This window comes from Leptopilina heterotoma, unplaced genomic scaffold (genome assembly GCF_015476425.1).
Source record: "Leptopilina heterotoma isolate Lh14 unplaced genomic scaffold, ASM1547642v1 Lhet_123, whole genome shotgun sequence".
NCBI classification, from domain to species: Eukaryota; Metazoa; Arthropoda; class Insecta; order Hymenoptera; family Figitidae; genus Leptopilina; species Leptopilina heterotoma.
Genome location: NW_025110842.1, coordinates 2,453,096 through 2,478,336, shown reverse-complemented (window position 1 = coordinate 2,478,336; position 25,241 = coordinate 2,453,096). Strand labels below are relative to the sequence as shown.

Here is a 25,241-nt window from a genome sequence, read left to right as displayed (position 1 = left end):
AAATTTAATTAAAATTGAACATATTGAAAATAATTTAATTATAATAAATTTATTAAAATTAAAAAAAAAATTTAATTCTTAAAAAGAATTTTATTACTTATTAAAATTCATGGAAATATTTTAAGAAATTCAATTAAAATTGAATTTTGAAAAGAATTGAATTATAATTACCATAAATTTCTTCGAATTTTTAGAAAATAATTGAATTCTTAAAAAAAAATTATTATTTATGAAAATTAATTGAAAATATTTTAAGAAATTCAATTAAAATTGAACATGGAAAATAATTGAATTTTTGCGAAGAATTTTATTAAAAATTTTTTGATAATAATTGAATAATTGGCGCCAAAAATTGCGCTAAAGTTTGAAAATTTGTGACATTTGGCAGGGGCGAAAATAGTGAAAATACCGTAATGTGCATTGTGAACGAACCTTTAGGGATGGAGTACAAAATATCCAAAATATCGCGATGCCTGCGACCCAACCCTGCTCCTTAAGGTTAGGTAAGCCAATTTCACATTGTACCTCAACTTATCGCCAACTTCACTCGGCTTCATTTCTCAAAAACGATTTATATATTTTCCTGTGCCTGTCTATTCTATGTATGTATTAAAATTGTCGCTGCAGTCGCTATTGCCTGCCACGTAATGTTGTGTGTCGTTTGTGAATTTCTTTTAACAGATATATAATTATTCTCTGATTTTTTTTTTATCACAATTTCACGCAGTGCAATGAGTGAATTTTCCAATATTGAAATATAACCCCAAATTTTGGAAAAACGGATACAAAAAGGTGAGTAAACAAATTTTGTTATTTTCCCCCCAGCGAGAGAAAATAAGAGAGCAAAAGGGAGCGAGAGAGAAAGAGAGAGAGAGAGAGAGAATTAAAAACCTCTTTTTGCAAATATATATAAAGTTCCCCGTCATCGTTTTCTTGTTCGTGTGTATGAGTGTAAAGTGACGTTTTAACCTTTAGTATTATTCGAATTTTAGTTATTATCGACAATATTTTTTTCATTTTTCAATCAAATTTCTTCGGGTTTCGTAAATTTTTTTCTCGATTTCTTTTTTTTATACTTTTCTTGCTTTTATATTTATTAGAAAGGATTTTCTTCATTTTTCTTAAATTTATTCCAATTCGATTACTTTTCACCCTTTTTTACAATTTTGGACTATTTTTCCTAATTTGTACCTTTTTTTCCTAATTTCTGCCCCTTTTTTCCAATTTGTTCCCTTTTTTCGGAATTTCTCCAAATTTTTTCCAACCTTTTTCTCCTGTCAAAAATTCTACTTGTTTGTTATTTCTTTCTTTGCGTTTGTAATAATCTGTTAAAAGTCATTTAAGCGAAATTCTTCTTTCTCTCTGTTTCTTTTTCATGTCTATTTATAAGATAGTTATAATTTTATTATCGAAAAAAGATTGTAATTGAAAGTGAATAGTTTTGTGTATTAATTAATTATTGATAAAAAAGGAATGAATATTTACGTAATATATATGAGAGAGTGGAATTTTATTTCGTAGTTTCAGTTATCTGTCAAGACGAGGCTGTAAAATGTCACAATTGAGCAATAATTCTTATCCAAAGAATTCTGAATCGGATTCTGTTTTAAAAAGTGGACCATCACCTGTCAATGGCATACAAAATAATGTTCAATATTCGCAGAATGGCATTCAATCTCCTCATTTAGCGGGTAATAATTTTTGCAAATTTATCGAATTTAGTTAATTTTATTTAATTTGAACGAAAAAAAAATATTAAATTAGTGATTAGTGGGAAAATTAAATATAATTTATAAATTAGTAATTAGTATTTGTAGTACTAATTTATATTTTTATTTATTTTTTAATTTTTATTTACTTTTATATTTTTATTAATTTTTATATTTTTACTTATTTTTATTTCTATTTTTGTTGGTTTTTTTTTTATATTTATTAATTTTCTTTCCTTTTTATTTATATTTTTGTTTAAACATAATTACATTTTTAATTGCATTTATATTTCTATTTTTATTTATATGTACATTTTTGTTTACGATTTTTATTTAAATACTGAATTTAATATTGAATTAATAATTATTTTTATTGAAAATCATTGAATTTTTTCAAGAAATTTAATAAAAATATTGAAAATAATTGAAATCCTCGAAAGAATTTTTTTTTTTTTTTTTTGCAAAATAATAAATAGAATTTTATTAAGAAGTTTTGAAAATAATTGAATTGTTTCGAAGAATTTTATTACAATTTATAAAAAAAATAATTGAATTTTTTCAAGAGATTTAACATTTTTTTCGAGAAATTTAATTAAAATATTGAAAGTAATTGAATTGTTTCGACCAATTTTATTACAATTTATAAAAATATTGAACATAATTAAAATCCTAGAAAGAATTTTTTTTTTTTATATTAAATTTTTGCTAAGAATTTTCATAAAATTGTTGAAAATAATTGAATTTCTTAGAAGACGTTTGTTATTTATAAAAAATAATTGAATTTTAAGGAAGAATTTTTTTATTAATAAAAATATTTGAATTCTTGGTAAAAATTTTTTTATTTATAAAAATAATTGAAATTGATAAAAATTCAAATAATTATTTTTGAAAATTAATGGAAATATTTTAAGAAATTCAATTAAAATTGAACATTGAAAAAAATTGAATTCTTAAAAAAAATTTTATCAAAAATTTAAAAAATATTTGAATTCTTGAGAAGAATTTTATCAAGAATTTTAAAAATAATTGAATTTTTTTTGATAATCTTTATTATTTGAAAAAAATAATTGAATTCTTTCGAAGAATTTTATTATTTAGAAAAATAATTTAATTTTTTGGAATTTTATTATTTGGAAAAATAATTGAATTTTTTGACGAAATTTTATTCAAATCGTATTGAAAATAATTGAATCTTTAGAAAGAATTTTATTAAAATTTTTGAAAATAATTGAATTCCTCGGTGAAATTTTATTATTTATGAAAAATAATTGAAATATTTTAAGAAATTTAAGTAAATTTAAACATTAAAAATAATTTAATTATAATAAATTCATTAAAATTTTTAGAAAATAATTTAATTCTTAAAAAGAATTTTATTAAGAAATTTAAAAATAATTTTATTTTTTTTTGAATTTTATTATTTAGAAAAATAATTTAAATTTTGCCAAGAATTTTAAAAATATTGTTTTGAAAAGAATTGAATTCTTTGAAATTTTATTTAAATTGAATTGAAAATAATTGAATTCTTGCCAGGAATTTTATTATTATTTTTGGAAATAATTGAATTCCTCAGTGAAATTTTATTATGTATAAAAAATAATTGAATTTTTTCGAACAATTTAATTGAAATAGGTAATCGAAAAATAATTTAATTTTTGTGAAGAATTTTGTTATTAAAATATATTTATAGTCAAGAATTGAATTGTTTCGATAAATTTTTTTAAAATTGAATTGAAAATAATAAATTTCTTTCATGGCATTTTAAAAAATTTAATTTAAATTCTGTGGAAGAAATTTAAATTTAAAATAAAATTGAAAATTTATTGAATTTTTATCTATACTTAAATTTTATCAAAAATGTAAAAATAATTGAGAAATTTAATTAAAATTGTATATTGAAAATAATTGGAAATCTTTTGAAGAATTTTTATTACAATTTTTTGAAGTCAATTGAATTCTTTACGAAAATTTTTATTATAATTTTCAAAAGTATATCAATTTTCTTACGAAGAAGTTAAGTGGAAAAAACATTTCTTTCAAATATGATAATTTTTTGGAAAAATTTGAATTTTTAAGAAGATTTTTATTGTTTATTGAAAAAATAATAATGGAAAATTCTTGCGAAGAATTTTCTTCAAAACTTTAAAAAATAATAAAGATAAATATAATAGTAAGGAATTTTTATTTGTATTTTTAATATTTTTATTTCTTTTTTTATTTTTATATACCATTTTTTTTCCTTTTTTTTTTATTTCCATTTATAATTTTTTTTTTTTTTGCTTTTTTTTAAATTTAAATATTAAATTTGATATTCGCTTCCTTATTTCGCAGTTAATTTTCTTTTCTATTTCTAAATATTTAGAATTTTGTTTTTAATGAAAAAAATATTTAACAAAACCAAAAAAAGTGGCAAAATTTAATACTTTTAATGCTTTTTTTTCAATACTTTTATTAATTCTATTTTAATTTTATATTTGAAACATTTTTTTTAGTATTATTATTATTAAATTAATTTTTTTATTTTATTACGATTTTAATACTTTTATTTCAATTATAAAATTATTTATTTTTATAAACTCATTTACACAAGAAATAAGTAAAAAAAATTCATATCTACTTTAAAATTTATTTAAATTATAAAAATTGTGTTTTAAAATTTTTTTTGGGGCGCATGATTATTCCCCAAATGTCATTTTTCCGAAATGTCATTTTACCGAACTGCACTTTTGCGAATTGTCATTTTTGCGAAAGCCATTTTTGCGAAATGTCATTTTTACGAATAGTCATTTTTGCGAAAAGCCATTTTTGCGAATAGTAATTTTTGCGAAAAGTCATTTTTACGAATTTTCATTTTTGCGAATTGTCATTTTTGCGAATCGCCATTTTTACGAATTGTCACTTTTGCGAATCGCCATTTTTACGAATCGCCATTTTTACGAATTGTCACTTTTGCGAATCGACATTTTTACGAAATGTCATTTTTGCGAATAGCCATTTTTGCGAATCGCCATTTTTACGAATTGTCACTTTTGCGAATCGACATTTTTGCGAAAAGCTATTTTTGCGAATTGTCATTTTTGCGAAATTTCATTTTTCAGAAAAGTCATTTATGCGAATTGTCACTTTTGCGAATCGCCATTTTTACGAATTGTCACTTTTCCGAAAAGTCATTTTTGCGAATTGACATTTTTGCGAAAAATACAATAGTGAATCTATATATACTACAAGTTTACTATTGTATTTTTCGCAAAAATGACAATTCGCAAAAATGACTTTTCGGAAAAGTGACAATTCGTAAAAATGGCGATTCGCAAAAGTGACAATTCGCATAAATGACATTTCTCAAAAATGAAATTTCGCAAAAATGACAATTCGCAAAAATAGCTTTTCGCAAAAATGACAATTCGCAAAAACGACAATTCGTAAAAATTACTTTTCGCAAAAATGGCTATTCTCAAAAATGACATTTCGTAAAAATGTCGATTCGCAAAAGTGACAATTCGTAAAAATGGCGATTCGTAAAAATGTTGATTCGCAAAAGTGACAATTCGTAAAAATGGCGATTCGCAAAAATGACAATTCGCAAAAATGAAAATTCGTAAAAATGACTTTTCGCAAAAAATACTATTCGCAAAAATGGCTTTTCGCAAAAATGACTATTCGTGAAAATGACATTTCGCAAAAATGGCTTTTCGCAAAAATGACTATTCGCAAAAGTGCAGTTCGGTAAAATGACATTTCGGAAAAATGACATTTGGGGAATAATCATGCGTCCCATTTTTTTTATATTTTATTGCATTTAATTTATTTTCTATTTGTAAATATTTAGAATTTTCTTTTAAAAAAAATTTGTAAAATATTTAACAAAACCAAAAAAAAAAAAATAGCAAAATTGTCAATTTTTTCGATTTTCTTTTAGTCAATTTTTTTCATTCTCTTTTAGTCAATTTTTTTTACTTTCTTTTAGTCAAGTTTTTCCATTTTCTTTTAGTCAATTTTTTAGATTTTCTTTTAATCGAGTTTTTCCATTTTCGTTTAGTTGAGTTTCTCGATTTTCTTTTAGTCAAGTTTTTAATTTTATTCTTTTTTTGCTTCAATTGTAGGCACACCGTCGTCACAATCGTCACGTGAGACGTCGAGGGATCCATCGCCAACGCAATATTTACGGGGCGCGGGTCATCAATCGCAATATCGACCCGAATGGAAACCGCAAATGCCACCAATAAACGGACGTGAAATTCAAAATTTCCCTCAACAAAAACCAAATGAAATTCATGAGTCGTCAACAACATCATCAACAACAACAACAACAACGATGACGACGACGACAACAGCGACGACAGCAAAATTTCCCCCACAACAAAATTTATCCTCAACGTTGTCATCGTCGTCGTCGTCGTCATTATCAGCGGGAACAATTTTTAAATCTCCATCAACATCGTCATCACCAAATACAACGAATTTCACGGAAAATAAACAAAAAATCGAACCACCATCGTCGCTATTCAATGATCTCAGGCTCAATGAAAATCCATTGAATAAATCGTCAAATTCAGTTATGGATCAAGTTCAGAGCGCAATTCGAAATCAGTCGCCGCAAAATCCAATTCTAACTCAGTTGGTGCAAAATTCGATTGTTTCGAGTCAGGGGCAAAATAATCCATTGGCTGCGAATTTAATTCGGCCTCAGTTGGTGCAAAATTCGATTGTTTCGAGTCCAATTGCGAATCAAGGGCAAAATCCAATTGTTTCCAATCAGGGACAAAATCCAATTAATGCGAATCCAATTCGATCTCAATTGGTACAAAATTCAATTGTTTCGAGTCAAGGACAAAATCCATTGGCTACGAATCAAGTCACGCAAAATCCAATTGTTGCGAATCAAGTGCAAAATCCAATTGTTTCGAGTCAGGGACAAAATCCATTCGCTGCGAATCAAGGACAAATTCCAATTGTTCAGAATCAAGGACAAAATCCAATTGTTGCAAATCAAGGACAAAATTTAATTCGAAATCAAGTCACGCAAAATCCAATTGTTGCGAGTCAAGGTCAAAATCCAATTCGAAATCAGGTCACGCAAAATCCAATTGTCTCGAATCAAGGACAAAATCCATTTGCTGCGAATCAAGGACAAATTCCAATTGTTGCGAATCAAGGACAAAATCCAATTGTTCCGAGTCAAGGGCAAAATCCAATTGCCACGAATCAAGGACAAAATCAAATGAATTCACAAAATTGGAATCAAACGCCACACACATTAAATACAATAAATTATCATCAAAATTTACCGCCGCAAAAATCTCCAAATCAAACGCAAAATATTCCACTCACGAATTTACAACAATCAACATTACCAAAAATATTTAATAGTCCAAATTTAACGAATCCAAATCCAAATTATAAATTAATGAATAATGATAATAATCAACGGAGTTTATCGACGAATATTACAGCAAATGTACCAACGGCAACAAATCAACTAAATCAACAACAACAATTTCAAGGGAAGAATTTGACTGGATTTAATCAGTACGATCAGAGGAATAATGAAAAAACGGGGACAAATTTTGGGGGGAATCAAAGTGGAGAAAATAGGCAACAGGGGGGAAATTATCAGCAGCAGCAGCAACAAATGATTTCGGGAAGATATCCGAGTGGAGTTGGTAGTCAGTATGGAATATTACCGCCTGGGCAGAATGTACAGAGAATGCCGGGGAATTTGCAGAATATTCCAATGGGGCAGAATTTTTATGGTGGGAGTGGGAATGTACAGCAGCAGCAGCAACAACAGCAGAATTTGAGTTCGATGCCAACGGGGAATTTCTATCCGGGGCAGACGAATTTAAGTACTAGTCAAATTAATAGTAATCTGCCGACGAATTATTCGGGGGCGAATCAATTGACTAATGCGAGTTTATCGGGACCGATGTTGACTGGACAGAATGCGGGGGTTGGTGGTTTACAGGGGACGAGGATGCCGTTTCAGGGAATGCCAGCGACGCAGCAGGTGAATTTTTGCATTTTTTTAATCAAAAATTTTATTACTTTATTTATTCAATTTTAAATTTTTATTTATTTATTTTTTTTCAAATTGTTGTTCCTTCTTTTTTTTAAAGTATTTTTTGAATTTTCATTTTGGGACAATTACCATTTTGGGGTAATTTTTATTTAAATGGATTTTTATTTTATGGAAAATTTTAATTTAGTTGCATTTTCGATTTGTACAATTTTAGTTTGATAGAATTTCAATTCGATTAAATTTATTATTTTATAGAATTTTTCTTCGTCAAAATTTTCGTTTGATAGAATTTTAATTCGATTGAATTTTCAATATAGAATTGAATTTTCATATTTAGAAATGAATTTTCAATTTAGAATTGAATTTTCAATTTAGAATTGAATTTTAATTCGATAGAATTTTAATTCCATTGAATTTTCAATTTAGAATTGAATTTTAATTTAACAGATTTTTTATTGATCAAAAAAATTAATTCGACATAATTTTCAATTTAGAATTGAATTTTAATTTGATAGAATTTTTATTCGACAAGAATTTTAATTCAATTAAATTTTAGTAGAATAAAATTTAAAATTTCTTGAATTTTTAATTTATATTTTAATTTTAGAAGAATATAATTTTAATTCCATTGAATTTTCAATTTAGAATTGAATTTTAATTCGATAACATTTTTATTAGATTGATTTTTTTATTTAGAATTAAATTTTAATTCGATAGGATTTTTTTTCGACAAGAATTTTAATTCAATTAAATTTTAGTAGAATACAATTTTTAATTTATTGAATTTTCAATTTATATTTTAATTTTAGAAGAATATAATTTTAATTCCATTGAATTTTCAATTTAGAATTGAATTTTAATTCGATAGAAATTTTATTCGACAAAAATTTTCAATTTAGAATTAAATTTTAATTCGATAGAATTCTAGATAGTGAGAATTTTAATTTAATTACATTTACTATTTTACAGAATTTTAGTTCGACAGAAATTTTAATTCGCTTAAATATTCATTTAAAAGAATTTTAAATACCACGAATTTTTATTGGACAAAATTTCAATTTCTTTAAATTTTTATTCACCTGAATAAAAATTCTATAATTAATTCGACATAATTTTCAATTTAGAATTGAATTTTAATTCGATAGAAATTTTATTCGACAAAAATTTTTAATTTAGAATTGAATTTTAATTCGACAGAATTCTAGATAGTGAGAATTTTAATTTAATTACATTTACTATTTTATAGAATTTTAGTTCGACAGAAATTTTAATTTGCTTAAATATTCATTTAAAAGAATTTTAAATTCCACGAATTTTTATGTGACAAAATTTCAATTTCTTTTAATTTTTATTCACCCGAAAAAAATTCTATAATTAATTTGACATAATTTTCAATTTAAAATTGAATTTTAATTCGAAAATAATTTTAATTCAATTAAATTTTAGTAGAATAAAATTTTAATTTTATTGAATTTTCAATTTAGAATTGAATTTTAATTCGATACAATTTTAATTCCATTGAATTTTCAATTTAAAATTGAATTTTAATTCGATAGAATTTTAATTCCATTGAATTTTAAATTTAGAATTGAATTTTAATTTAATATAATTTTATTGAACAAGAACATTAATTCGACATAATTTTCAATTTAGAATTCAATTTTACTTCCATATAATTTTTATTCGACAAGAATTTTAATTCAATTAAATTTTAGTAGAATAAAATTTTAATTTTATTGAATTTTCAATTTGGAATTGAATTTGAATTCGATAGAATTTTATTTCCATTGAATTTTCAATTTATAATTGAATTTTAATTTAATATAATTTTATTGAACAAGAACATTAATTCGACATAATTTTCAATTTAGAATTGAATTTTAATTCGATAGAATTTTAATTCTATTGAATTTTCAATTTATAATTGAATTTTAATTCGATAAAATTTTTATTCGATTGTATTTTCAATTTAGAATTGAATTTTAATTTAATAGATTTTTTATTGAACAAGAAAATTAATTCGACATAATTTTCAATTTAGAATTGAATTTTAAGTTGATAGAATTTTTATTTGACAAGAATTTTAATTCAATTTAATTTTAGTAGAATTAAATTTGAAATTTATTGAATTTTCAATTTATATTTAAATTTTAGAAGAATATAATTTTAATTCCATTGAATTTTCAATTTAGAATTGAATTTTAATTCGATAGAATTTTTTTTCGACAAGAATTTTAATTCAATTAAATTTTAGTAGAATAAAATTTTAATTTCATTGAATTTTCAATTTAGAATTGAATTTTAATTCGATAAAATTTTTATTCCATTGAATTTTCAATTTAAAATTGAATTTTAGTAGAATAGAATTATAATTCCAATGAATTTTGAATTTAGAATTGAATTTTAATTCGATAAAATTTATATTCGACAAGAATTTTAACTCGAAAGAATTTTAAATTTAGAATTGAATTTTCAATTTAGAATTGAATTTTATTGAACAAGAACATTAATTCGACATAATTTGCAATTTAGAATTGAATTTTAATTCGATAAAATTTTAGTTTGACAGAATTTTCAATTTAGAATTGAATTTTACTTCGATAGAATTTTTATTCGACAAGAATTTTAATTCAATTAAATTTTAGTAGAATAAAATTTTAATTCCATTGAATTTTCAGTTTAGAATTGAATTTTAATTCGATAAAAGTTTTATTCGACAAGAATTTTAATTCGACAAAATTTTCAATTTAGAATTGAATTTTAATTCCATTGAATTCTATTTCGACAGAATTTTAATTGAATTCTTATAAGAAATTTTATTAAATTTTTTATTTAAAACAATTGAATTCCTCCAAATATGTTTTTAACGTTTTTGAAAATAATTCAATTCTTGCTACGAATGTCATTAAAATTCTTTGAAAATAATTAAAATTCTTTGGCTTGACTCGGATTGATCATTATAACTTCAACACATAATTAATTTGAAAACCGAGTGTTAGAATCATTATTGTTATTCTTTGAAAATAATTGAATTGTTCTGAAAACAAATTAAAATTCTTTCCAGAAATTAAATTAAAATATTGACAATTATTAAAATCCTTAGAAGAATTATTTTTTTTTTAGAAAAATAATTAAATTCTTATTAAGAATTTTCATTGAAATTTTAAAATATAATTGAATTTCTCAGAAGAGTTTTATTATTTATAAAAAAAATAATTGATTTCTCGCGTAGAATTTTATTATTATTTGAAAAATAATTGAATTTTTGCGAAGAATTTTATAATTTTTAAAAATAATTGAATTCTTGACACGAAATTTATTGAAATGTTTTGAAAGTAATTGAATTTCTGCCAAGAATTTTATTATTTATGAAAAAATAATTTAAATATTTCGAGAAATTCAATTAAAATTTACTCTGAAAATAATTGAATTTTTTTAAAGAATTTGTATCAAATTTGTTGAAAAAAAAATTGAATTATTAATTATTAATTCGAAAGAATTTTAATTTGATTGAAGTTTTATTCGCTGGTTTTTAACTACTGTTAAATTTTCACTCGACAGAATTTTAATTCAATTGAATTTCCATTTTTTTGAAAATTTTTCTTCGACAAAACTTTAATTCGACGATAGAATTTTAATTCAATTGAATTTACATTTTACGAAATTTTTATTCGACAAGAATTTTCATTTCGTTGAATTTTTAGTTGATTTAATTTTAATTCGTAGTTGAATTTTCATTAATATTTTTATTATTTAAAAAAAAAATTGTACTATAATTAGTATTTAATTTAGTAGAGATAAAAAATGATTTTAATATTTCTTATTTTAGAAGAAATATTATTAGAATTTTATGAAAGAAAAAATTGATAATTTGAAAAGCAATTTTTTTTTAGGAGAAACTATATTATAAATAGGCAGGTGTTCAAGGTGTACAAACATAAATAATGATAAGAAACGATATTGAAACTAGATTAATTATTTTATGATAAAACTAATTCTTGAATATAAAGCAGAATTTAAGGAATAAATTAAAATCCGCTTAATTTTTTTTTATTTTGTATTTTTTTAATCAAATAAAAAAAAAGAAAGAAAAATGGAAAAAAACTCTTGTTAATCCTTTGACATTTACTTATTTATTTACATATTTGTTTACATATTTATTTATTTACTTACATACTTACTTTTTCTATTTTTTGATTTAATAAAAAAGTAATTTTTTTAGTAGAAAGTAAAATGTAACAAAATTGAAATAAAAAAAAAATAAATAATAATAATAAATGAATAAAGAAATTTTGAATCAATCAATTTATTGTCTAAACGAATGAGTAAATGAAAATATTTTTTCAGCCAAATCTCCAAGATACGAGACCACAATATCCAAGGCCAATGTCGAATGTCCCTCTAGATAATATGGCGAAAAGATATCCGACCGCTTATCCAGATCAACTCAATCAACACAATAGTCAAATTAGTGGATATGGCGTCACTCAAGCCGGCTTTAATAAACTATGGGTAAATTATTATCATTTAACTCTCAATTTTTTATATTTTATTTTTAAAACTTATTTCAATTTCAATACATTTCTTTATTTTATTTTTCATTTTATTATAATTTTAATACTTTTATTTCAATTCTAAAACTAATTTCGATTTTAATAGATACTTTTATTTCTACAATTTATTTTTTAATCTTAACACTGAAATATTTATTCCTTTATTGTTATTAATAATTTTATTTATTTTAATTTTAAAAAAATTTTTAATTTTATTCAATTTTACTATTTTTTAAATTCTAAAACTCATTTTGATTTTAAAATCTAGTTTTATAAATTTTTTTTATAGTTTTTCATTTTTGAACACTTTGTGTTTTGACAATAAAATAAAAATTTTGTTTTTCTTCTGAATATTATAAGAAATGGAAAACTAATTGAGAATTAAAAAAAAATTTCAGGGAAATGAAACAGTTGATCTTCTTCAATGTAGAAATATTTTACCAACGGATAAAGTCGAACCGCCTAAAATAAAGTTACATCAAGAATTTTTAGATCAAATTAACTGCAGTCCAGAGTATGTATTATAAGTATTAATAAGAAAAAAATAAGAAATTCGTCTTTTTCTTTTTTTTAGGAATATTATTAATAATTTAAATTTTTTTCGATTGGCAGTATTTTCCGATGTACGCTGACAAAAATTCCGGAATCAAATTCCCTTTTACAAAAATCAAGATTGCCATTGGGTGTTTTGATTCATCCCTTCAAAGATTTATACGTAAGTGCAAAATTATCTTTTTTGTTAGTTTTATAATTTGATAAAATTTTTTATTTCATCGTTTCATTATAATTTGTAATATAATAATGAAAAGATAAAGGGAAATTATTTAAACTTTGGTATTAAAAAAAAAGTTGAAAAAGATAAAGAAAAATTATTTAAACTTTGGTATTAAAAAAAAGTTGAAAAAAAAGAAAAATTATTTAAACTTTGGTATTAAAAAAAAAATTGAAAAAGATAAAGAAAAATTATTTAAACTTTGGTATTAAAAAAAAAATTGAAAAAGATAAAGAAAAATGATTTAAACTTAGGTATTTAAAAAAAAATTGGAAAATAATTTTTTTTCGCCTTTCTTTTAAATAGAATTCTTAATTATAATTATTGTCAGATTGAAGGCTACTTAATGTTCGATTAAAAGACCAGTTAATTAATAAATTACTAAACAGGAATAAATTCAAAAGAAAGTTACAAAATGAATATTTTTGCTTTTTATAAAAAAAATTTAATTTCCTTTTTGCAGCATTTAGCAGTGATACAATGCAGTACAATTGTTCGTTGTCGAGCGTGTCGAACTTATATCAATCCTTTTGTCTATTTTGTCGATTCGAAGAGATGGAAATGTAATTTATGTTACCGCGTTAATGAACGTAAGTATTACAATGTATTTTAATTTATAGAAAATTAATTTTTCTCTTTTCTCTCTTTCACAATGTTTATTGAAACAACTTTTCTATTCGTTTGAAGTTAATAGTTTTTGATAGCTTTCTTCTTTTCTAATTTTTTTCATAGGTAATTTTTCTTTTTTAAATAAAATTATGAATTTTAAAATCAATGGCATTTTAATTTAATACTTCGAAGAGTAAAAAATAATAGAAATTATTTGAATAAGATTGTTTTTCAATTAAAAATCGTAGTTTAATTTGTAAATTTAATTTAATATTTTAAAATATTAAAATAGTTACTTGAAAATTATTGCAGAAAAACTAAAATTTTTGAAAATAATTAGTCTTAAAATAATTAGTTAGTTAATAAGATATGAAGTATGTAAAATTAACAAAACTTGTTTTCTATATAGTTCCAGACGAATTTCAATTTGATCCAGCGACAAAATCTTACGGTGATCCATCTCGTAGACCGGAAGTGAAAACAAGCACAATTGAATTTATCGCACCCAGTGAATATATGGTAAACTTTTTATTTTTTCTTTAGCTTATAATTTTTTTTAATTAAATTCAGGGTTGCCACAGGTCAGGGAAGTCAGGGAAAAGTCAGGGATTTTTATTTAAGTAACTGGAAAAATTGAATTTTGGAGAAGTTACAAATGATTGCAGAAATTCAATTATTTTCAAAAGTAATAAAATTCTTCGCAAAAATTCAATTATGTTAAAAAATTTTTTTAAAATTCTCGTCAAAATTCAATTATTTTTAAAAATAATAAAATTCTTCTGTCTCCAAATTTCAATTATTTTCAAAAATTTTAATAAAATTCTTTGCAAAATTTCAATTATTTTCAAATAATTTTTCTCAATTCAATGATTTTCAATATATCTACAGTTTTAATAAAATTTTTCAAAAGAATTCAATTATTTAAAAAAAAATTTTGATAAAATTCTAAGCAAACTTTGCAATAATTCAATTATTTTCATAAATAATAACATTTTTTTTACAAAAATTCAATTATTTTCATGAATAATAAAATTTATCATAGAATTTCAATTATTTTTAATACAATTTTAATTGAATTCCTCGTAAAATTTAATTATTCTTAAACATTTCATTAAATTTTTTGGAAAAAATTCAAGTTTGTTGATAAAATTCTTTATGATAATTTAGTTTCGAAAAACATTCATTTATTCAATAAATTATTTATTTTTGTATTTAAATAATTTAATTCTTGTAGAATTTTCCAATAAAAATTGATTTGAAAATTAATATTAGTTAAAATTTTAGATAATAATTGAATATTAAATGCATTATAGTATGAATTTTTTAAAATAATTGATAATTGAATTCTTTCGAAAAATTTTAATAAAATTTTTGGAAAAAAATTAAATTTTTCGAATAATTTACTTAAAATTGTATTAAAAAGAACTGAAGTTCTGTGAAGAATTTTATTAATTTATGAAGGTAATTGAATTCTTGCAATGAATTTTTTCAAATTTTTTTTTAAATAATTGAAATAATGAAAAGAATTTTATTATTTATGAAAATAATTGAATTCCTGCATCGAATTTTATTACATTTCTTTTAAATAATTGAATTCTTTTCAGAACTTTTATTAAAAAAGTTGATTGTGAAAATATTTGAATTTCAACGAAGAATTTCATTATATTCGTGAAATGTAATTAAATTCTTACAAAAAATTTAAGAGAATAATTCCATTTTTCTATGAATTTACTTTAAATTGTATTATAAATAATTGAAATCCTCAGAAAAATTTTATAATTTATGAAAATAATGGAATTCTTACAACGAATTTTATCAATTTTTTTTAAATAATTGAATTTATGTGAAAAATTTTATTACTTGTAAAAATAATTGAATTTATGTAACGAATTTTCTTACATTTTATTTAAATAATTATATTCCCTTGAAAACTTGTATTAAAAAAGTAAATTTTGAAAATTTTTAAATTTTAGCGAAGAATTTCATTATTGGTAAAATGTACCTAATTTAATTCTTGTAAAAAATTTTTGAAGATAATTTTATTTTTCGAGAAATTTATCTAAAATTGTATTAAAAATAATTGAAACCATGTGAAGAATTTTTATTATTTATGAAAATAATTGAATTCTTGCTTAGAATTTTATTATAATTTTTCGAATAATTTTACAATTTAAGAAATTCGTAAGTAAATGTAATAGAATGTTTTTTTTGAGTATCTAATAATTTTTAGAGTGAATCAGAATATTCTTTATGGTCAGGGAAAAAGTGAAAATTTTGTCTGGAAATCAGGGAAAAATAAAATTAAATATTTGTGGCAACTCTGATTTAATTATTTTTGAATATTTTTGAATCATTTTTCTTCTTTATAAAATTATTTCAGGTAATTAATGAATATTACCGTTTTTTTTCTTTTTTCAGCTCCGTCCACCGCAACCGGCGGTTTATCTGTTCGTCTTGGATGTCTCGAGACTCGCTGTCGAAAGTGGTTATTTAAGTGTTGTTTGCAAAACAATTGAGGAAGAAATTTCGAAAATGCCTGGCGATGGGAGAATGCAAATTGGATTTATTGCAATTGATTCGGCAATTCATTTCTTCAGCTTAGCGGACGGCGTTTCGCAGCCCCATGAAATGATAATGCTCGATGTCGAAGGTACAAATTCCTCTCTAAATTTTATATTATTAACTATTTTGGTTTTTAGTACTATTAGTAGTATTTTTTTTTTGAACAAAATTGTTTTCGATTAAAAGTCGTAGTTTAATTTGTAAATTTAATTTAATATTTTAAAATATAAAAATAGTAATAATATAAAATAGTAAAAAAATGTACTAATGTACTTTTCTAGTATTATTGGTAGTTTTTCTAGTATTAATGTTTGTATTCACTATTATAAGTATTATATTTATTATCAGCAGTTATTAGAAGTGAATTTTATTTTTCAGATGTATTTTTACCCTGTCCGGAGAATTTGATAGTTAATTTGAAAGAAAGAGGTGCTCTGGTCGATATGCTTTTAAAGCAACTGCCCTCGAAATTTGAGGGAACACACGACACACAATGTGCTCTAGGCGCTGCACTACAAGCCGCTTATAAACTCATGGTACGAAATTTTATTTTCATTCAAATTGCAAAATTACAAAGTGACGTTTATAATTATTCAAAGCAATGTTTCCAAATTTAATTCAATTACTCGAGAAATATTCATAATTAGTAATAATTGTTATAAATTAAAAATAGTATTTTGAAGTAATTTGTTAATTAATAACAAATAATAATAATTGATAATTATAAATTACAGGCACCGACTGGAGGTCGAGTTACCGTTTTTCAAACTTGCCTTCCAAATATCGGTCCAGGCGCTCTTCAACCGCGAGAAGATCCGAGCACTCGCACCAATAAGGACGTTCCAAATTTAAATCCCGTCACCGATTTTTACAAACGTCTTGCTCTCGATTGCAGCAGTCAACAAATTGCTATTGATCTGTTTCTTCTGAATTCGCAGTACAGTGATTTAGCGACACTTTGTAAGTTAACATAAATTCTGCTTAAACTTTTTATATTATTTTATCTATTTTTAAATTTTTCAAATTTTGTATGTGAATGCTATGAAAAGTTTGGAAAAAATTTATTATTTTTCTATTTTTCTTTATTTTTAAATTTATTTATAATTTTAAAAATATTAATTGATGATTAAAATAATAAAAATTTACAATTTTATTCTTTTTCTTTTTGCAGCCGGTATGTGTAAATTTTCTGGCGGTTGTATATATCACATTCCATTGTTCCGAATATCGAAATCGTCGAGTGCCGAGACGCTCGATCGCACATTACGTCGTTATTTGACGAGGAAAATTGGATTCGAAGCCGTGATGAGAATTCGTTGCTCACGTGGATTAAGTATTCATTCGTTTCATGGTAATTTCTTCGTTAGATCCACTGACTTATTGAGTCTGCCAAATGTCAATCCGGACGCTGGATTTGGAATGCAAGTTTCAATCGATGAAACTTTATCCGACGTGCAGAATATTTCTTTCCAAGCCGCCTTACTCTACACATCAAGCAAAGGTACTTTTCATTTAATTTCATTAATTCAATTCAATGAATTCAATTCAATTCAATTAATTTAATTCAATTTAATTCCTTTCAAATCAATTAATTTAATTCAATTCAATTAATTCAATTCGATAAATTTAATTCAATTAATTAAATTAAATTTCTAAATTAATGTTTTTCGAATTTCAACTATTTTCCAAATATTTAGTTAGAATTCTACAAAAATACAGTTTGAGTTCAATTTTTACAAGTAAAAAAATAAAATTCCTTAAACTTTAAAATTTATTGCAATGAAATTCGACAAAATTTCCAATAGTTTCAATTTTTTTAAAAATTATTTTCGGTAATTGGACAATCTTCAAAAAATTTTAATTACAATTTTTCAAAAAAGAATTTCTCTTCACAATTTTCAAATTCAATTATCAAAAAATTCAACAATTATTTTAACAAATCCAGTTAAAAAAAAAAGTTGAATTCTTATAAACAATTTTATCAAAGATTTAGAAAATAATTTTATCAGAATTTTATCATTCATGAAAATAATTGAAGTATTTTATTAAAATTTATGAAAGCAATAAAATTCTAACAAAAAAATTGAATTAAAATTGAATTCTCATTAAAATTGAATTCTCTTTTATAAAAGTTGTTGAAAATAATTGATTTTTATCGAAAAATTTCATTGACATTTGTTTTAAATAATTGATTTTTATCGAAAAATTTCATTAACATTTTTTTTTTAAATTTAAAATTGAAAAATGAGAAAAAATATTGAAAATAATTTAATTCTTCCGAAGAATTTATTAGAAGTTTAGAAAATAATTGAATTCTTTCGAAAAATTTTCTGAAAAATTGGAAAAAAATTTAATTAAATCCTTTCGTGAAATTTCATTAAAATTGTATTGAATTTCTATAAAGAATTTTACTATATTTAGAAAAATAATTGAATTCTTCCGAAGAAGTTTATTTAAAATTTTTTTCTTAAATAATTGAATTCCTTTGACAAATTTTATGAAATCCTTCAGAAAATTTCGATTATTTTCAAAAGTTTTTACAAAATTCTTTAAGAGATTTAAAATTATTTTTAAATTTTGATACAAATCTATACAATTATTAAATTATTTTTAAGTTATTCTATTTTCAATTCTAATTGAATTACTTGAAAGAATTGAATTACTTGCAAATTATTTCTTTTCAATTTTATGGCCAAAATTCAATTATTTTCATAAAAGAATTTCAATTCTTCGGAAAAATTCAATTATTTTCAATTTTATGGCCAAAATTCAATTATTTTCATAAAAGAATTTCAATTCTTCGGAAAAATTCAATTATTTTCAATTTTATGGCCAAAATTCAATTATTTTCATAAAAGAATTTCAATTCTTCGGAAAAATTCAATTATTTTCAATATTTTTTCTCATTTTTCAATGTTAAATTTTAATTGAAATTCTTCTAAAAAAAATTCAATTATTTTTATACCTAAATATAGTAAAATTCTTTATTGGAATTCAATTATTTTAAATACAATAATTTTAATAAAATTTCACGAAAAGATTCAATTTAAATTTTTGAGAGTAAATCTCTTTTAGATTTATATTAATTATTTTTTAAATAATTGAATTTTCGAATTATCAAGTTTTAAAGAAGCTATTTGAATATTTTTCAAGAAATTTATTAAACGTTTGGAAAATTAAGGATTTTTTTAAGGAATTTTACAGAAAAAAAAGATTTTAAATAAGAAAACGAGAAGGAAAAAATTAAAATAATTGAAAATAATTGAATGTTTGCAAAGACTTTACTATATTTAAAAAAATAATTGAATTGTTTCAATGGATTTATTCAAATTTCTGAAAATAATTGAATTCTTTCGTGAAATTTTATTAAAATTGTATTTTGAAAATAATTGAATTCCTATAAAGAATTTTACTATTTATCAAAAATAATTGAATTCTTCCGAAGATTGTTATTATTATTTATGAAAATAATTGAATTCTCGTGAAGAATTATATTAAAATTGTTGAAAATATAAACAATAATAATATTAATAATTAATTATGTAGTTAATAAGTGAATTTTAAAAATTTTGATTATGAAAAATAAAAAAGTTTGTAATTTGTATAATAATTCGTTATTTCAATTTTTATTTTATTTCCGTTTTTATTTTTACTTTTTTTTCTTTGTTTTAATTGTTTTTCTTATGTATGTTTTTTTCTTTTACTTTTTTATTTTTGTCTTTTCTTATTTTAGTTTTTTTCGTTTTTGCTTTTATTATTTTTGCCTTTTTTTATTTTTCCGTTTTTGTTTTTTTATTTTTACTTTTTTATTTTTGTCTTTTCTTATTTTAGTTTTTTTCGTTTTTGCTTTTATTATTTTTGCCTTTTTTTATTTTTCCATTTTTGTTTTTTTATTTTTACTTTTTTATTTTTGTCTTTTCTTATTTTAGTTTTTTTCGTTTTTGCTTCTATTATTTTTGCCTTTTTTTATTTTTCCGTTTTTGTTTTTTTATTTTTCCTTTTTTGTTTTTGCGTCATTAACTTGCTTTTTCAGTTTTTGCTTTCTTTATTTTCCATTGTTTTTTTTTCTTTCTTTCTTGATAAATTTGAATTAAAAATTCCGTTTAAATTATTCTAATCCTAAGATGAAAGTACATAATTATAAATAATGTAATTATTGAGTTTTGGATGTAATTATTGATTGTTTTTTTTTTCTTTTTGCAGGAGAGAGGAGAATAAGAGTTCACACGCTCTGTTTGCCAGTGACGAATAGCCTGCAGGATATTTTGCATTCGGCCGACTCGCAATGTATAATAGGTCTCTTATCGAAAATGGCCGTCGACAGATCGTTGCAGTCGTCGTTGTCGGACGCGAGAGACGCGCTAATTAATGCTGCCGTTGATATGCTCTCATCATACAAAGTATCGCAATCGTCGACCATTGCAGGTCTTCTTGCACCTGAAAATCTCAAATTATTACCTCTTTATATTATTGCCTTACTAAAATGCGTAAGTAATTTCTATCATCATCTTTTTTTTTATCTAAATCAAATTTATCATCAAACTTATTTTATTTTTATTTTATTTTTAATTTTAATTTAATTAAATTAAATTAATTTTTTTTCTTTCGAGAAATTTTATTAAAATTGAAAAAAGGAAGAAATTGAAATTGCATAGAAAATAATTGGATTCTTTCGAAAAATTTAAATATATGTAAAAATAAAGATAATTAAATTCGAAATTATGAAATTTGCAGGTGGCGTTCAGATCGGGAATGAATACGCGTGTCGACGATAGAATTTTCGCCATGTGCCAATTAAAAACACTACCTCTCTCGCAATTAATTCAAACGATATATCCCGATCTTTATGCAGTGCATTCGTTAAACGATAAGCAACACGTGAAGGATATTGAGGGTCGTATTTGTCCACAGCCGGAAAGAATGCATTTGTCCGCGGAGAAACTCGATTCACGAGGTGTTTTCCTATTGGATACGGGCGATAAAATTCTCATCTACGTTGGCAAAAATTGCAGTCCAACAATTTATTCCAATTACTTTGGAGTTCCTGATTTTACTTCATTACCCGAAGAAATGGTAAGTGACATTTTTAGTTTTTTCCGATTTTTTATTCTCTTTTTAATTATTTTTTTGAAACTTTTTTTCATTTAATTTTTTCTTCTTTTTCTATACAGAAATTTTTAATTTCTATTTTATTTATTTATTTATCAATCAAGATTTTAAATTTATTTATTCTTTTCTTTTTTCGATAAATAAATTATGTTTCTCTTTTTTTGATAAATAAATTTTATTTTTCTTCACATTTTTCTTTTTTATAAATATTTTTTTTTTTACTTATTTGCTTTTTATTTTAAATAAATTTTTCTTTTCTTTATTTTTTCTCGTTTCTTGATAAATTCTATGTTTTCTAGATATTTTTCTTTCTTTTTGCAATAATAAATTCTGTTTTTCCTTATTTTTCTTTTTCATTGTAAATAAATTTTCTATTTTTATTCAAATTTTAAGTGATAAATTTTATTAATTAATTTGTTTTTCTGTTTTTTTCTTTCAAAAATCTAGTATGAATTGCCTGAATTCTCGAATCCGGACTCCGAAAAACTCTGCAATTTCGTATTTAGTCTACAAGAAGAAAAACCATATTATGTGTCTCTTCAAATAATCAGGTTCGTTAATTATTTATTAAATTTATTTATAATCGAATACTTTCAAGAAATTTTTTTTAAACAATTTTGGATATAATTAAATATTTTCAAGTTTTTTTATTATTTTTTTGAGAAATTTTACTAAAAATAATTGAATTTCTACGGAGAATTTTATTTTTTTAATAATAATTGAATTTTTGTAAAGAATGTTTTAGACAATTTTGAAAATAATTGAATTTTTTAGACAATTTTGAAATTAATTGAATTCTTTCCAAGAAATTTTATTAAAATTAAAAATAATTTAATATTGCGAAGAATTTTTTATATTTTATAAAAATAACTGTATTCTTGTAATAAATTTTTTTATTCATAAAAATAATTGAATCCTTTAGAAAAGAATTTTTTTATTTACAAAAATAATTAAATTCCTGCCTAGAATTTGATTGAAAAATTTTGAAAATAATTACATTTTTTCTACAAATTTTATTCAAATTATTTTTGAATTCCGCTAAAGAATTTAATTATTTATGAAAATAATTGAACTTTTTTCAAAGAATTTTAGTGGAATTATTAAAAATATTTGAATTCCGGTGAAGAATTTTATTAAAATTTTTGAAAATAATTGAATTCCTAAGAGAAATTTGATTATTTATGAAAATTAATTGAAATATTTTGAGAAATTTAATTAAAATTGAACATTGAAAATAATTGAATTTCTTTGATGAATTTTATTATTTAGAAAATAATTGAATTTTTTCCAAAAATTTTATTATTTAGAAAAATAATTGAATTGTTTGATGAAATTTTATTCAAATTGTATTGAAAATAATTGAATTGTAATATATTTTTTAATTTTTAGAAAATAATTGAATTCTTATAAAGAATTTTATCAATAATTGAATTTTTTTGTTTAGAAAAATAATTGAAATCTTTGATGAAATTTTATTTAAATTGTACTGAAAATAATTGAAATCCTATGAAGAATTTTAATAAAATTTTTAAAAATAGTGGAATTTTTGGCAAAGAATGTTTTAGGCAATTTTGCAAATAATTGAATTCTTTTGAATTTTTTATTATTATTTTTTTTGTAATTGAATTCTTGTGAAGAATTTTATTGACATATTTGAAAATAATTGAATTCACTAAAGAAATTTATTGTAAAGAATTGAAATCCTATGAAGAATTTTAATAAAATTTTTAAAAATAATAATTGAATTTTTTTTGAGAAATTTTGTTGAAAATAATTGAATTTCTTCGAAGATTTTCATTATTTTAATAATAATTGAATTTTTGACAAAGAATGTTTTAGACAATTTTGCAAATAATTGAAAATTCATTCAAGAAATTTTATTAAAATTAACAATAATTGAATATTGCGAAGAATCTTTAATATTTTATGAAAATAATTGAATTAGATAGTAGTCGAGAAATATAATTAGTTCTGAATTAAAAATAATTGAATTCTTTTCAGATATTTTCTTAAAAATTAATTAAGTGGTGCGAAGAAGTTTATTATTTCTAAAAATATTTGAATTCTTGCGAGGAATTATTGAAAATATAAATATTATTTAAGTAAATTAATTAAATAAAATATTTATTTCTATTTTTCCAGGGAAGACAGTCACTTTAGGACACAATTCACTGAAAGATTAGTTGAAGATCGTTTCGAATCGGCTCTGAGTTATTACGAATTTTTGCAGCATTTAAAGCCGCAAATAAAGTGAAGACTGTAAATTTTAAAAAACAAAAACAAAAAAAGAAAATAATAATAGTAATAACAAAGAGACAATTATGTGAAAACGAAAAACAAAAAAAAAATTCTACGATAAGTTCGTCGAAAGACCAAAAATTTGTATTTGGTAACGATTATAAATTTATTTTAAAAAAAAGAAGAAGCAGAAGAAGAAGAAGAAGAAGAAGAAGAAGAAGAAAATGAAATTATACATAAATAAAACAAAAAAAGAAGTGAATATAAATGAAAAATAAACTGAATGCCAACGGTGTTTAGAAAATGGAAAAATGCCATAAAAGGATAACCGGGTAATCGGTATATACTTTAAAGCATTTAAAGTTAATAGAATGTAATTATAAATATTATATTATTATTATTATTATTATTATTATTATATCATTATTATTATATTATTATTATTATTATATTATTAATTATTAATTATTATTATTGTTCTTATTTTTATCATATGTAATTATTATTTTGATTATTATTAGTAATTATTATTATAATTGTTATTTTTATTTTTATTATTATTAGCAATTCTTTCTATTATTTTTAGTAAATATTATTATTATTAGCAATTCTTTCTATTATTTTTAGTAAATATTATTATTATTAGCAATTCTTTCTATTATTTTTAGTAATTATTTCTATTATTTTTAGTAATGGTTTCTTTTATTTTTAGTAATTATTTCTATTATTTTTAGTAATTGTTTCTTTTATTTTTAGTAATTACTTCTATTATTTTAAGTAATTACTTCTGTTTTTATTAGTAATTGTTTTAATTTTTTTTTAATTTTTAGTAATTATTTCTATTATTAGTAATTATTTTCAATTTTTAGTAATTACTTCTATTATTAGTAATTGTTTTAATTATTTTCAGTTTTTAGCAATTATTTTCATTATTTTTAGTTTTTAGTAATTATTTCTATTATTAGCAAATTATTTTTAGTCAATATTTCTATCAATTTAGAAATTATTTTCATAATTTTTAGTAAATATTCTATTATCATTAGTAATTCTTTCTATTATTTTTAGTAAAATGTTTCTTTTTTTTACTAGGAAAAATTATTATAATTATTATTTGTAATTATTATTATTATTTTTATTTTTATTATTAGCAATTAATTTTATTATTAGTAATTATTTTTATTATTATTTGCAATTATTATTATTATTATTTGTAATTATTAGTAATTATTTTTATTATTATTTGTAATTATTAGTAACTATTTTTATTATTATTTGTAATTATTAGTAACTATTTTTATTATCATTTGTAATTATTAGATATTATTCTTATTCATACCATCAATCAAGTGCGAAATATTTTTTTTTGTCTGCGAAAGTTATTATTTCCCTTTTTTTTTTCTTTTTGGTTTTGTATCCAAGTAGTGAAAGAATAACTCGCAAATAATGCACGCTAAATCCTATAGACGAATATTTGTTTTATTTTCGTTTCTTTCTTTTTCTTTTCGTCTAAACTTTCATTATCTTCTAAACTCGGAAATTTTATGGCAAATATTTTTTTAAAAAATGTGTTCTTTTTTCTAAGTATAATATACATTTTTCTTTCTATTTTTCTTTTCGTCTTTTTCTTTTTCTTTTTTATTTTCATTTTTTAGTAAAAAAAAAAAAGACAT

General features: G+C 21.6%; 1 protein-coding gene across 1 annotated transcript; it reads left to right on the top strand.

The window, feature by feature from the left end:
• Positions 1-578: 578 nt before the first annotated feature.
• Positions 579-23,670, top strand: LOC122512536 (protein transport protein Sec24A). Its single transcript, XM_043628428.1, has 16 exons — positions 579-792; positions 1,522-1,691; positions 5,813-7,716; positions 12,076-12,240; positions 12,680-12,795; positions 12,894-12,996; positions 13,517-13,643; positions 14,072-14,181; positions 16,081-16,312; positions 16,603-16,760; positions 16,959-17,184; positions 17,396-17,725; positions 20,428-20,711; positions 20,959-21,297; positions 21,781-21,884; positions 23,476-23,670. Exons 2-16 carry the CDS (start codon positions 1,553-1,555, stop codon positions 23,585-23,587), a joined length of 4,449 nt encoding a protein of 1,482 aa, XP_043484363.1. The 5' UTR covers positions 579-792; positions 1,522-1,552; the 3' UTR covers positions 23,588-23,670.
• The last annotated feature ends 1,571 nt before the right edge of the window (positions 23,671-25,241 follow it).